Source organism: Salvelinus alpinus, chromosome 10 (assembly GCF_045679555.1).
Source record: "Salvelinus alpinus chromosome 10, SLU_Salpinus.1, whole genome shotgun sequence".
In the NCBI taxonomy this organism is placed as follows: domain Eukaryota; kingdom Metazoa; phylum Chordata; class Actinopteri; order Salmoniformes; family Salmonidae; genus Salvelinus; species Salvelinus alpinus.
The window spans coordinates 72981826-72995478 of NC_092095.1; the positions used below are offsets into that span (position 1 = coordinate 72981826).

The following is a 13653-nucleotide window of genomic DNA, read 5'->3' on the forward strand; positions in this document are numbered from 1 at the left end:
ATTTTATATTACTAAACAATTTTGTTTAATGATAAACAGGCTATGAATCGACTACTTGTGTTTATTAATTTGTCTTTTAATACTAGATTCATTATTTTAGTCATTGATGATGAATGTATTTGAATAACTGTATTGAAGTTAATTGATCTGGCGGCAGGTAGCCTAGCGGTTAAGAGTGTTGGGCCAGTAACTGAAAGGTCGCTAGTTTGAATCCCGAGCCGACTAGGTGAAAAATCTGTCATTGTGCCCTTGAGCAAGCCAATTAACTCTTATTTGTCCTGTAAGTCTCTCTGGATAAAAACATCTGCTAAATGACAAGAATGTAATGAAAAATACTGTTTGTACATGAATTCATGCTGAGCAGCCACTTTTTTCTCATGTGTATAATTAAATTAAAGAAACTGTTTTTTAGTTAAATACTGTATGTTGTCGTGGTAATTTCCTGTATTACTAAATGATGAGTTTACAAACCACACACAAGTCAGTTATATTTTAAACTCCATCTTTAATTATATGAGTTTCACCATAGCCCTTTGACTCTCAGATCAATTCAGTGTCTATAAAGGAATTCTCTGAGAGTGCTTACAAAAGAATACTTAGTATCTTTTATAGCCAAGATACACCCCTCTCAACTCACATGACGAACCACAGATCTCAGGAACTTCACAAAGGGCCTTTTACTTGAAAGAGGATTATCCCATAGCCAGATAGCATTAGCTATAAATTATCGTTCAGTTTGGTCTCTTAGACGAGGTTCTACTTCTCGTTCTTGGTACTTCATATTACCAAAATATTACCTCATCCAATGGCATATATCAATTGTCTACTTTAGCTACTCCCATATCAAATACACCCCACCCCTGGACAAGCTCCCTGGGGGGAGTGAGCCTCTAGGTCATATACTATCTCAAGATTCATGCAACATCAGAGGGGTAATACAATGCTTCCAGACACTGCCATACTCCCCCCCCCCCCCCCCCCAATGGGAAAAGGAGGGAGTGACTGGAGTACAGACATTGTGGAGCCCTTCACATGGTTTCACAGATATATTCATAATGAAGACAATGTTCAAACTTGAATTCTCCCTTTCTGATATTCTGCCTATTACCAGACATGTAAAAGACAAGCCTGACCTCTCCCCTCTCTGGGCCCCAAGTGACTTTTCCCTAGAGGAGATAGGAAAATGCAACTGCCAACAGTATAGTCCAAAAGAAGACATTCTAATGACAAGTATAAAGTAAATAAAACATCTTATTCCTCTATGTTACCTAACTAATTCTGATTCAGCTACGAAAATATACAATACTGGCCAGAGGGACATGACCATAGTAGGCTAGAGCAACGAAGTTAGTGTTAATGTTAGCTAGCATGCAAGTATACAGGCAGAGTATCTTATGTTAGCCTAGAGAAATAATAGTTTGCGACATTAACGGAAACTGATCATTAATATAGCAACCTTATCAAATTACAAATGTTTTCAAAAATGTTGACGCTTACAATTATCCGCGTGTCGTTGTGTTACGTCTTGAGGAACAAATGGCGGGTGAATGACTTGCTTCTTTCTCCCAGTTTTGAAGCATGACGGTTATACATTGTAATGCATTCCGTTGTGATATTGTAAACGAACATCGATTTCTTTTGGAGCGCGATTCATCAACAATTATGTATTTTTGGGAGATCATTTGAGGCCAGGAAGATGATAAAGGAGGCATTAGGAAAGGTAGTCAGTGTGAAAGGTTGCGTCAATCAAATCTGATATCAGGATCAAATGTGATTCAAAGTCACCGAATATACTTTAAGTATTTTTATTTAACATAAGCTCAGAATGGTAAATGCAATTTTCGTATATACGGGTTCACTGTATCACCACGCAGGGTAAAGCAGGGAACTGACTGAAATAGTACAGAAATCTTCTTTTATACTGTGACAGAGGTAGTTCCAACTTTAGAGTTGGCTTGTCACAGTAGAGGCTTAGCGTGGTTTAAACTTGCTAGCCTATCGGTGGTGCCCAGACACAGCACTCAGGATTCAAATGTCCGGAATGGTGTTTGTGAAGATTGAGCTGATTTATTGGTTTCTACACATTCCTCAGTTCCTGTTTTCTTGTTATTCAGCATTTTTCCTACACATTCCTCAGTTCCTGTCTTCTTGTTATTCAGCATTTTTCCATCTTGTCTCAACCTTGTGGTTTGCACAGTCGACACCCTAGATTAACAACAGCTTTTCTGCAGTCACGCTGTTTTGTGATTAACATGTCCTACTTCTATAAGGCATATATTTATGTTAAAAGAGAACAAAACCATCCTTTACATCAGTCAGAGTGACCAGTAGTGGTTTTGTATTGATTTCATGCGTCTCAGAAGAGCAGAAGGAGAAAGCATTGTGTTTTTCGGAGCAGGGCAGCAATAAAAGGGTGTTATATCTGGGGTTTTGTTATATATTGAGGTTCATCGTCTTGAGCAGAAGATTCCACGAGTGGTTGGAGCACTAAACCGTGTAGTAGATGGAAAGAAGGAAGAAAGTCAATCAGTTTTACCGTTGTTTGAAGAAGATAATCTGCCTACTACCGAGGTAAAGTTGCTTTTATATTCACACATTCGGACATTCAACAGACATTCAGCAGACATTCAGCAGACATTTGCAAAAAGCCATTAATAATTGTAAAAATCTGTAACTAATTCATTGATTGTCACAGAAATATAAAAATATATATGGTTTATTCTTTAAATGTCTAGCATACTTTTACAACCTTCGTTTTGAATAAAAAAATCCAGTTTTGATTTGATGGAAATATATAAAATCTTAAATGCAACGTAAAGCTGTTTAAATCAATAACTAATTCACCCTTTGTCACAGAATCATCAAACTAGATATAATTTATTCTATAAATGTCTAGCATATTTTTACAACCTTTGTTTTGAATACAAATTCCAGTTTTGATTTGATAGAAATATATCAAATCTATAAGATGCCATTCAAGTAATGTTTGATATTACAACATTGATATGTGATACCTTTTTTATCAACAAATACGTTTTTTTGCAAATGTATGTCTTTATTACTATACGATTTATATTGCCTGAATACTCAACGATGATTAACAACTCAGTTATGTGGTGCTTCTGTCAGGGTTGTGGTCAAATGTCCTTTAAAGTCAATTTAGCAATTGAACAAACATCTATTTCAATTTGAAATTGTTCCTAATTGCAAAAACATGTAACAGAATTTGGGTATTCCAGAACTGTTATTTACATGTAAATCAACATAACCCTGTTTTATGTTTTTAATACTGCAGATAGAACGCTCTGTGTGCCAGAGATGGTTCCATTTAGCTTGTCTGGGGATGACAATGAAGGACTTCAACAAAGCCAAAACAGAAAATGATTGGAAGGGGCCTTTTTGCTGTTAAATTAGAGACGTATGAATAAATGACTGTTGTTCCTTGTAACTACTTTAAAATGTGGAACTGTTGCCCTAAAAATGCAAACATTGATTTGACATACAATTTAATATTGTAAACATTGTACAACTTTATGTAAACATTGTCTAACTTCATATAGAACAAATTGCACTTGAAATTAACATTTATTTTAAGTTATTTTAAATAAATGCATATTCTCACTTTTTTCTGAGACAATCACTGAATTAGTTATTGATTTCTTCATCTTTAAATGCAATATTTGAGATTTTATGTATTTCCATCAAATCAAAACGTGAATTCCTACTCAAAGCAAAGGTTGTAAAAGTATACCAGACATTAATAGAATAAATCATACAGAGTTTGATGTTTCTGTGACCAACGGTGAATTAGTAATTGATTTATAAAGTTTTAAATGATATTTGGCGAATAAATGTCTGAATATAAAACCAACTTCACCTCGGTCTGGCTACTCATGTGATTTTCTTTTTAACCTTTACCTCAATGACGGCCTACTAAGGAACAGTGGGTTAACTGCATTGTTCAGTGGCAGAACGACAGATTTTTGCCTTGTCAGCTCGGGGATTCGAGCCTGCAACTTTTCAGCTACTGGCCGAACGCTCTAACCACTAGGCTACCTGTGATATTAGGATATATATGATATGCAGTGTGAGCTATTGTGAATAAGCCACTACAGTTATGAAATGTATAAAATAATGGCCATGTAGCCAAGTGTGTGCCGACGGAATCTTGTTGGTATTTATTAGGATCCCCATTAAAACTTCTTATGGCTGAGATCCCGTTAACGGGATCGACATGACAACAGCCAGTGAAAGTGCAGGGCGCCAAATTCAAACAACAGAAATCTCATAATTAAAATTCCTCAAACATACAAGTATTTTACACCATTTTAAAGATAAACTTGTTGTTAATCCCACCACAGTGTCCGATTTCAAAAAGGCTTTACGACGAAAGCACACCATCTGATTATGTTAGGTCAGTACCTAGTCACAGAAAAACACAGCCATTTTTCCAGCTAAAGAGAGGAGTCACAAAAAGCAGAAATAGAGATAAAATGAATCACTAACCTTTGATGATCTTCATCAGATGACACTCATAGGACTTCATATTACACAATACATGTATGTTTTGTTCGATAAAGTTCATATTTATATCCAAAAATCTCAGTTTACATTGGCGCGTTATGTTCAGTAGTTCCAGAACATCCGGTGATTTTGCAGAGAGCCACATCAATTTACAGAAATACTCATAATAAACATTGCTAAAAGATACAAGTGTTATGCATGGAATTTTAGATCCACTTCTCCTTAATGCAACCGCTGTGTCAGATTCCAAAAAAGCTTTACCGAAAAAGCACATCATGCATTAATCTGAGTACAGCGCTCAGACAACAAAACAATCCATACAGATATCCGCCATGTTGTGGAGTCAACAGAAGTCAGAAATAGCATTATAAATATTCACTTACCTTTGATGATCATCGGAATGCACTCCCAGGAATCCAAGTTCCACAATAAATGTTTGATTTGTTCGATAAAGTCCATCATTTATGTCCAAATACCTCCTTTTTGTTTGCGCGTTTAGTACACAATCCAAACTCACGAGGCGCGGGCAAGTCCAGGCAAAAGTTCAGATGAAAAGTCATATTACAGTTCGTAGAAACATGTCAAACGAAGTATAGAATCAATCTTTAGGATGTTTTTATCATAAATCTTCAATAATGTTCCAACCGGAGAATTCCTTTGTCTGTAGAAATGCTATGGAACGCAGGTCGCTCTCACATGAGCGCGCGTGATCAGCTCATGCCAATCTGGCAGACCCCTGACTCAATCAGCTCCCATTCCCTCCTCCTTCACAGTAGAAGCATCAAACAAGGTTCTAAAGACTGTTGACATCTAGTGTAAGCCTTATGAAGTGCAATATGACCACATTTCCACTGTATCTTGGATAGGCAAAGAGTTGAAAAACTACAAACCTCAGATTTCCCACTTCCTGGTTGGATTTTTTTCTCAGGTTTTTGCCTAACATATGAGTTCTGTTATACTCACAGACATCATTCAAACAGTTTTAGAAACTTCAGAGTGTTTTCTATCCAAATCTACTAATAATATGCGTATATTAGCAACTGGGCCTGAGTAGCAGGCAGTTTACTCTGGGCACCTTATTCATCCAAGCTACTCAATACTACCCCCAGCCATAAGAAGTTAATTAAACGCTGCAAAAGTATCAGAATTGTTCACTTCTCTCATTGACTTCTCAAACCCCGGCTTGGTCCGCTTCGCAGGCGTTCTTTGAAGTCTCGCGTTGTTGCGTCTCTGGGTTTAGAAACTGGTAGTGGGGGAACAGGAAGTTCCGCGCAGGCGGGCATCATTCTTCAGAAAAAAGGATACGCCAGAATTGTGCAGTCGAGACGACAACTTCTGTGTCCGTTTCAAATGTATTACTACTGGTATGTAATAGCACGTTATAATATCGAAAGAACATGTCATAACATGCTAGGTAACAATTACGTCAAGTTATTATCACGTTTTATGTGCTATGTTTTGTGTCAAACCGTGTGAGTGAACGTGATAACTTGTCAATAGAGACTTTGGGTTAGTCTGAGTGGATGTATATAATTTCGTCAATGTAATTTCATAAAGGATCAATTTATTTGAGATTTCTGGGTTCGTTTTACATGTGGCTTTTGGTTTTGTGTAAAATTCACGAGCTGGTAAAATGGCGGTTCCCACTCGGTCTGCATCAACGGACTTCAGTGCAGCAGAGAGACACTTTTACGGTTGCACTACTGTTTTGGAGCTAAATGCAATGATTATCAGTTTTCTACATGTGAACTAATATTCAGAGACATTCAGTTGTTTCTGTCTATCTATACATGTTACTATGGTGTGAACGGAACTACTATTGGTTTTTGATTGGAATAATACAGTGAAGACAAGGTTATTCAGGAAAATAGTACATAGTGCTGCCTAAAACATACTGCAAACTTGTACTAAATGTGTTTTTTTGTAATTTATGTATTTATGTGAATTCAGGAAATCTACTATAGATTAAGTGCGTTTAGAGTTGTGTAGCCTAATTTAAAGTGTATACTTTGTCTAATGTGAATTAATTAATGTTTTGTTGTCAATGCTTAGCGACCAGATCTATTGCAATTACATCAGTGCTTGACTTGCCTGCACTCAGCCCGCACACTCAGCCCGCACACCCGGGCTGAGTACCGACACCTCAAATTTCTACTGTTTTAGCTCATGTTCCTCTTATAGAATATTAGCTCAAACGTATTGTGGAGCTCCTGCACCTAAATATAAACAATATTATTTTAGAATTAATAACGTGCCAGAACTGTCAAGATTAACTTTTGTGTCTGTTTGTCTTTATTACTACAGGCTGACTCAGATTAAGTCTGAGGTTTGTAACATCAACAATGAGGACAAACCCAGTCTGCCTCTCTCCTTCCACACTGAGTCCAAACCTACAGTCACTGGGTCCTGATTGTGACAGTGGAGCCCAGTTTGCACAGCAGGATCCAGAGATGGCATCAGTGAAGCTGGAAGACTGCAGTCAAACACTGGAGCTGAATTTCAACATTAAAGATGAAGAAGAGGAGGAGAAGATTGGGGAATCTGTTTCTCATGGTAAGAGCAGGGTTCTATCTATCCAAGTTTGTTGTTCGTTCCAACTTCCCACTGTGCATGAAAAGTTGCTGTAGAACTGTTTCATGATGAACTGTTTCAATGAGAAGGTAGATGTTATTTCATGCTACTGACACTTGCATGGTTTGACACCAGTATTGCCAGCATTTGTTTTATTCACTGGGCTATCTGGAGTGTTCAGAGAGTAGACTAAAGAAGTGAAGTAGACAAACTGCCAGTGTTTTAAAGTTCTATGAAGTGAGTCTGTGTAGTTTCTTACCCTTGTAATAGTGAATGGAGGATGATATGGCTCATCATTTTAATGACATGAGATACTTTCAGATTATTTTTATTCCCCTTTGTATTACACAGCCTACTTATATGAATACATACAGTACCAGGCTACTGATATGAATACATACGGTACCAGGCTACTGATATGAATACATACAGTACCAGGCTACTGATATGAATACATACGGTACCAGGCTACTGATATGAATACATACAGTACCAGGCTACTGATATGAATACATACGGTACCAGGCTACTGATATGAATACATACAGTACCAGACTACTGATATGAATACATACAGTACCAGACTACTGATATGAATACATACAGTACCAGCCTACTGATATGAATACATACAGTGCATTCGTAAAGTATTCAGACACCTTGACTTTTTCCACATTTTGTTACGTTACAGCCTTATTTTAAAATGGATTAAATAAGAAACGGTCCTCATCAATCTACACACAATACCCCATAATGACATCACAATACCCCATAATGACATCACAATACCCCATAATGACAAAGCACACACAGGTTTTTAGAAATGTTATCACAATTTAATTTTTTTTTTTTTTTTTTTAAACAGATACCTTATTTACATAAGTATTCAGACCTTTTGCTATAAGACTCGATATTGAGATCGAGTGCATCTTGTTTCCATTGACCATCCTTGAGATGTTTCTACAACTTGATTGGAGTCCACCTGTGGTAAATTCAATTGATTGGACACGATTTGCAAAGGTACACACCTGTCTATATAAGGTCCCACATTTGACAGTGCATGTCAGAGCAAAAACCAAGCCATGGGGTCGAAGGAATTGTCCGTAAAGCTCCATGAAAGGAAATGTTTACAAACTGGTAAAATGGCAGCGCCACTCGGTCTGCATCAACAAACTTAATCCGCAGAGGGAGACAATGTTACGGTTGCACTACTGTGTTGTGTTTTTGAAGTAATACAGTGAAGACAAGGTTATTAAGGAAAATAGCACATTTTTTTATTTTATTTATTTTACCGTTATTTTACCAGGTAAGTTGACTGAGAACACGTTCTCATTTGCAGCAACGACCTGGGGAATAGTTACAGGGGAGAGGAGGGGGATGAATGAGCCAATTGTAAACTGGGGATTATTAGGTGACTGTGATGGTTGAGGGCCAGATTGGGAATTTAGCCAGGACACCGGGGTTAACACCCCTACTCTTACGATAAGTGCCATGGGATCTTTAATGACCTCAGAGAGTCAGGACACCCGTTTAACGTCCCATCCGAAAGACGGCACCCTACACAGAGCAGTGTCCCCAATCACTGCCCTGGGGCATTGGGATCTTTGTTTAGACCAGAGGAAAGAGTGCCTCCTACTGGCCCTCCAACACCTCTTCCAGCAGCACCTGGTCTCCCATCCAGGGACTGACCAGGACCAACCCTGCTTAGCTTCAGAAGCAAGCCAGCAGTGGTATGCAGGGTGGTATGCTGCTGGCTGTGGTGCTGCCTAAAACGAACTAACCTTGTACTAAATGGTTTTTGAGTCATTTATGCATTTATCTACTACAGGTTAAGTATTAGCTCAAAAGTATTGTGGAGCTCCTGCACCTAAATATAAACAGTACCGGCACCCAAAATGTTTATCGGCAAATATTTCAGTCCAAGTCAAGCACTGAATTAGATAATTGAACAAGAAAAAATATAATATTTTTTTAAAGAATAAAGACCTTGCCAGAACTTTCAAGAAAATAACTTTTGTCTGTTTCTCTTCTACTACTTGCCGACTCAGGTATGAGGCCGGTAACATCAACAGTGAGGACAATCCCAGCCTGCCTCTCTCCTTCCACACTGAGTCCAAACCTACAGTCACTGGGTCCTGATTGTGACAGTGGAGCCCAGTTTGCACCGCAGGATCCAGAGAAGCTGGAAGACTGCAGTCAAACAATGGAGCTGAATGTCAACATTAAAGATGGAGAAGATTGGTAAGAGCAGGTTCTATCTACCTGTAAATTAGACCTCGTTAAGTTATAACCCAGTCTATTGATAGGTTGACTTCTGTAATTCTGACAACACATCCCTGAACAACTGGGTTATCTGGAGTGACTAAAGAAGTGAAGTAGACAAACTGCCAGTGTTTTAAAGTTCTATGAAATGAGTCTGTATAGTTGAGATGAGTCTGTATAGTTGAAATGAGTGAGAGGAGGATGAAAATACTAATAATTTTCATTCTTTTTGCCTTTGACTGTTGAAAAGCTTTTAGGACTGAGACCCCATTTAGTCAACTGGTAGATTGTTTGGTTGATAGATAGGCTGTTGGTCAACCAAGCTTTTTTTAGTCAAGCAGTGGCAAATATATATATACAGTATATATATAAAAATGTATGGCACATGAGCCATCTGTCTGATTCACGGCTGTCTGAGTGGACTAATCCATTGTCTGTCTGAGTGGACTTGTCCATTGCGGAGGGAATGGCACACCACTATCACCATCATTTCTAATCTACAATGTTTGTTTGGTTACGGTAATGCATTCAATACATTATTATTACAGTCTTACCATTGTCATTGTAGGAGTGGACACATTGTTTGCAGAGCGTATAACTTAGGCTACACTTGAGAAGTTTTGGTGTATTTCATTCCATTTAGGAGTTGTCAATTTATTAATTGTGTTTTGTTTAGTGTGCTCCTGTCAATGTTGAGTAAGGACACACACCTGATTACTCATTGAAGTAGTCCTATAGGCTAGCTGGCCTCTGTGTAAATGTAGGCCTATAAATGTGCCCATTTGGGGATCTGATACTATTTCTGATTGTCTTCACTCACCGTCACTGTGGTGTTTCTCAAATATAAAAATGTTCAGCTCAAACAGCAAGTATGTGAAGTCTGTTTCTACATCCATTGAGAATGATAATAGTTCCTCAACGTAGCCTATTTGAAAATGTCCAGCTCTCTCCCTTTTGATAACCACCAAAACTGCCATGCTCTGATCCGGTGGAAACGTCATAAAACAGGCCAACCTAATTACTTCTTATCCTTTGCGCAAAATATCCCTACGTCTGTCTGTCTGGAGCTCGCTGTCATGGGAAACGGAGGGCCCAAAATATTTTATACAATGTTGCAAGTTTGCTAGCACAGGCCAGACCAAATGGATAGTTGATACAATGTTTCAAGTTTCTTGCAGACAGGCCATGTGTAGCCAATTTGATTCATATGATATTTATTTCATCAGGATATTTTCTACCTGCAGGCTGCGATTGTTTTTATCTGTTGGCTTTATGTAAGCTAGTTTTGGCAATGGCAATAGAAGTTACTTTTAGATTTGTGTAATTTTATTTTAGATATAATTTTGATTAACCACGTGACATTGATTTGAGATAAATAGACTTTATATATATATATCTGTGCACGCGGACTACTGATGTCCTGTTCAGTTTGAGAACCTGAAGATGAGGAAAACTAGAGCTACGGCTATAATTGGTTTGAATGAAAACAAGGTTTCATTGCACATAGTTATTGACCTCACAATAAGCCATATTCAAGTAATTGACATAACTTACATTACTATGAAGCAGTAGACGCGGAGATGAACAACGCTACATTAGCAGCTAATTAGCATTTCATTTTAGAGGGGCATTGAAGAGTTTGAATGTAAAATGTTGCAACTGTGGTGGGGCTCATATTCCCGAATTCCCAGAGTGCCCTGTTAGGGTGAAAGAGGTTGAGGTGTCAAGGATCAGGACTGTTCAGCAAATCTGCCATGTGGAGGCAGTGAAAAGGGGCAAGGAGCCACAGTTCTGAAGAAGATATGGTGGTGGATGCAACGCAACCAGTTGCAAATGTTGTACGTCAATCAAGTGATCTGGATACACTTATTGTGAAGAAAATGCTACGTGATCAAGACAAAGGAGATGATTGTGGACTACAGGAAAAAGAGGACCGAGCACGCCCCCATTCTCATCGACGGGGCTGCAGTGGTGCAGGTTGAGAGCTTCAAGTTCCTTGGTGTCCATATCACCAACAAACTAACATGGTCCAAGGACACCAAAACAGCCGTGAAGCAGGCATGACAAAACCTATTGCATCATTGCCTGTTATGGCAATGCTCGGCCTCCGACCGCAAGGCACTACAGAGGGTAGTGCGAATGGCCCAGTACATCACTGGGGCCAAGCTTCCTGGACATAATTATATCTACAGCTGAGAAGTTTTTGGGCCTCCAAGACTTCACAGACTACTGTCGCCAGAAAATGTTCCAGCCTTAGAGGATCCTTCTGAGCCTGTGTAGGAACCTGATTAGAACAGAAAAGCAGGCTGATTTTAGTTTGTATTATTTATTTTTTATACCGTATGTACTGAACAAAAATATAAACGCGACATGTAAAGTGTCCCATGTTTCATCCCATAAATGTTCCATACACACACAAAGCTTATTTCTCTCAAATGTTGTGCACAAATTTGTTTACATCCCTATTAGTGAGCATTTCTCCTTTGCCAAGATAATCCGCCCACCTGACAGGTGTGGCATATCAAGAAGCTGATTAAATTGCATGATCATCATTACACAGGTGCACCTTGTGCTGGGGACAAGAGTAGCTGAGAAGGTGCTGCCTTGGCAGCAGCTAATGGGGATCCCTAACAAATATAAAACGAAAATGCCACTAAAATGTGCAGTTATGTCACACAACCCAATGCAACAGATGTCTCAAGTTTTGAGAGAGCATGCAATTGGCATGCTGACTGCAGGAATGTGCACCATAGCTGCTACCAGATAATTTAATGTTGATTTCTTTACCATAAGCTGCCTCCAAGTTCTTTTTGAGAATTTAGCGGTATGCCCAACAAGCCTCTCAATTGCAGACCACGTGTAGGGTGTTGTGTCGGGAGCGGTTTGCCTTTGTCTACAAAGTACTCCATGCTAGCATCGGGTTATGGTATGGAAGACAACGAACGCAATTGCATTTTATCAATGGTAATTTGAATGCACAGAGATACCATGACAAGATCCCGAGGCCCATCGTCCTGCCATTTATCCACAGAAGGATCTGTACACAATCCCTGGAAGCTGAAAATGTCCCAATTCTTCCATGGTCTGCATACTCACTAGACATGTCACCCATTGAGCCTGTTTGGGGTGGTCTGGATCGACGTGTACCACAGCTTGTTCCAGTTCCTGCCAATATATAGCAACTTCGCAATGAGGAATAGGCCCAGAAGCGGCCCTCTTCCGGTGGGCCGGAACTGATTGACTCGGCCCGGAATCAGAATTAATGACTGCCAAGAATCGGCCCAAGTACATCAGGCTGTTTCCATCTACCGGAATTGAGCCAGCTTAGCTGGCATCTTACCAGAATCCCCCCAGAAGCGGCCAGATGCAAATTTAAATAAATGTATACAAAATTACCAGACAGTAATTTTAAATATTACTATTATACACTGTATGCATACAAATTATACCCCTCCACCCCCCCAAAATAACGTCAGAGGAAATGCTGTATGGGACAAGGACATCCTGGCCGGCCAAACCCTCCCCTAACTCAGAGGACGCTGGGCCAATCGTGCGTCGCCACATGGGTCTCCTGGTCACCGCCGGCACTGGCATCGAACTAGCATCTGTAGCAATGCAGTTCGCACTGCGACTGCTGCGTTAATGTTTATCAGCTGCCATGTACAAAGTATCAAAATAGTAAAATACAACTTAAACCGGACTCTAAAATAATTTAATATAAATGTTAATTGTATTTTTTTTAAATCACAGAAACAATTAAAAAATATGGACAAATAAATAATGAAATGTTAATTATATACAGACGCCCGTTTAATCATCTGCCAGAGAGTAGCCCAATCGTCCCGAGACCCAAGTAATACATTTGGGAGGAGGAGAGGGCGGGAGCAGCAGCAGCAGCAGCAGCTACCCCCTTCTCATGTAACAGGGTAGGGCCAGCCCAAGGATCCCGCAATGCACGGACGGTGTTAGTGGGGGAACAGGAAGTTCCCGACAGGCGTGCACCATTCTTCAGAATAAAAAAAGCGCCAGAACTGTGCAGTCAAGAAGGTATCTTTTGTGCCCGTTTCCTTTTATTACTACAGGTACGTAATAGCACGTGTAAATTTTCTAATTTCGAAAAAACATGTCATTCCATGCTAGGTAACAAATCCATTAAATTATTATCACGTTTGGTAAAGGTTTGATGTGATATTTGTGTCAAACCGAGTGAAGAACGTGGTGACGTTATACTATTTTACAAGTCACGTAACTAGATACGTTGGGTTTGTCTTAGTGGATGTACATATTCTGCTCATG

At 39.2% G+C, this 13653-nt stretch overlaps 2 protein-coding genes across 7 annotated transcripts in view; one reads left to right on the forward strand and one right to left on the reverse strand.

The window, feature by feature from the left end:
• The window catches only part of LOC139533065 (zinc finger protein ZFP2-like), a 316223-nt gene that overhangs the window by 291111 nt on the left and 11459 nt on the right, over positions 1–13653 (forward strand). For 2 of the 6 annotated variants that reach the window (XM_071331286.1, XM_071331292.1), the window contains exons 2-3: positions 6829–7077; positions 9144–9336. The exons of 1 other annotated variant lie outside the window; for it this stretch is intronic. In XM_071331286.1, coding sequence (XP_071187387.1) covers positions 9309–9336 — 28 coding nt within the window. In that variant the 5' untranslated portion in view covers positions 6829–7077; positions 9144–9308. Of the gene's footprint in view, positions 1–1015; positions 5889–6828; positions 7078–9143; positions 9337–12985; positions 13440–13653 lie in introns of those variants that run through there. 3 more of the 6 variants (XM_071331290.1, XM_071331285.1, XM_071331287.1) reach the window with 3 other exon arrangements.
• LOC139533031 (zinc finger protein ZFP2-like) overlaps positions 1–13653 on the reverse strand; it is a 530089-nt gene that overhangs the window by 173960 nt on the left and 342476 nt on the right. The window lies entirely within an intron of this gene.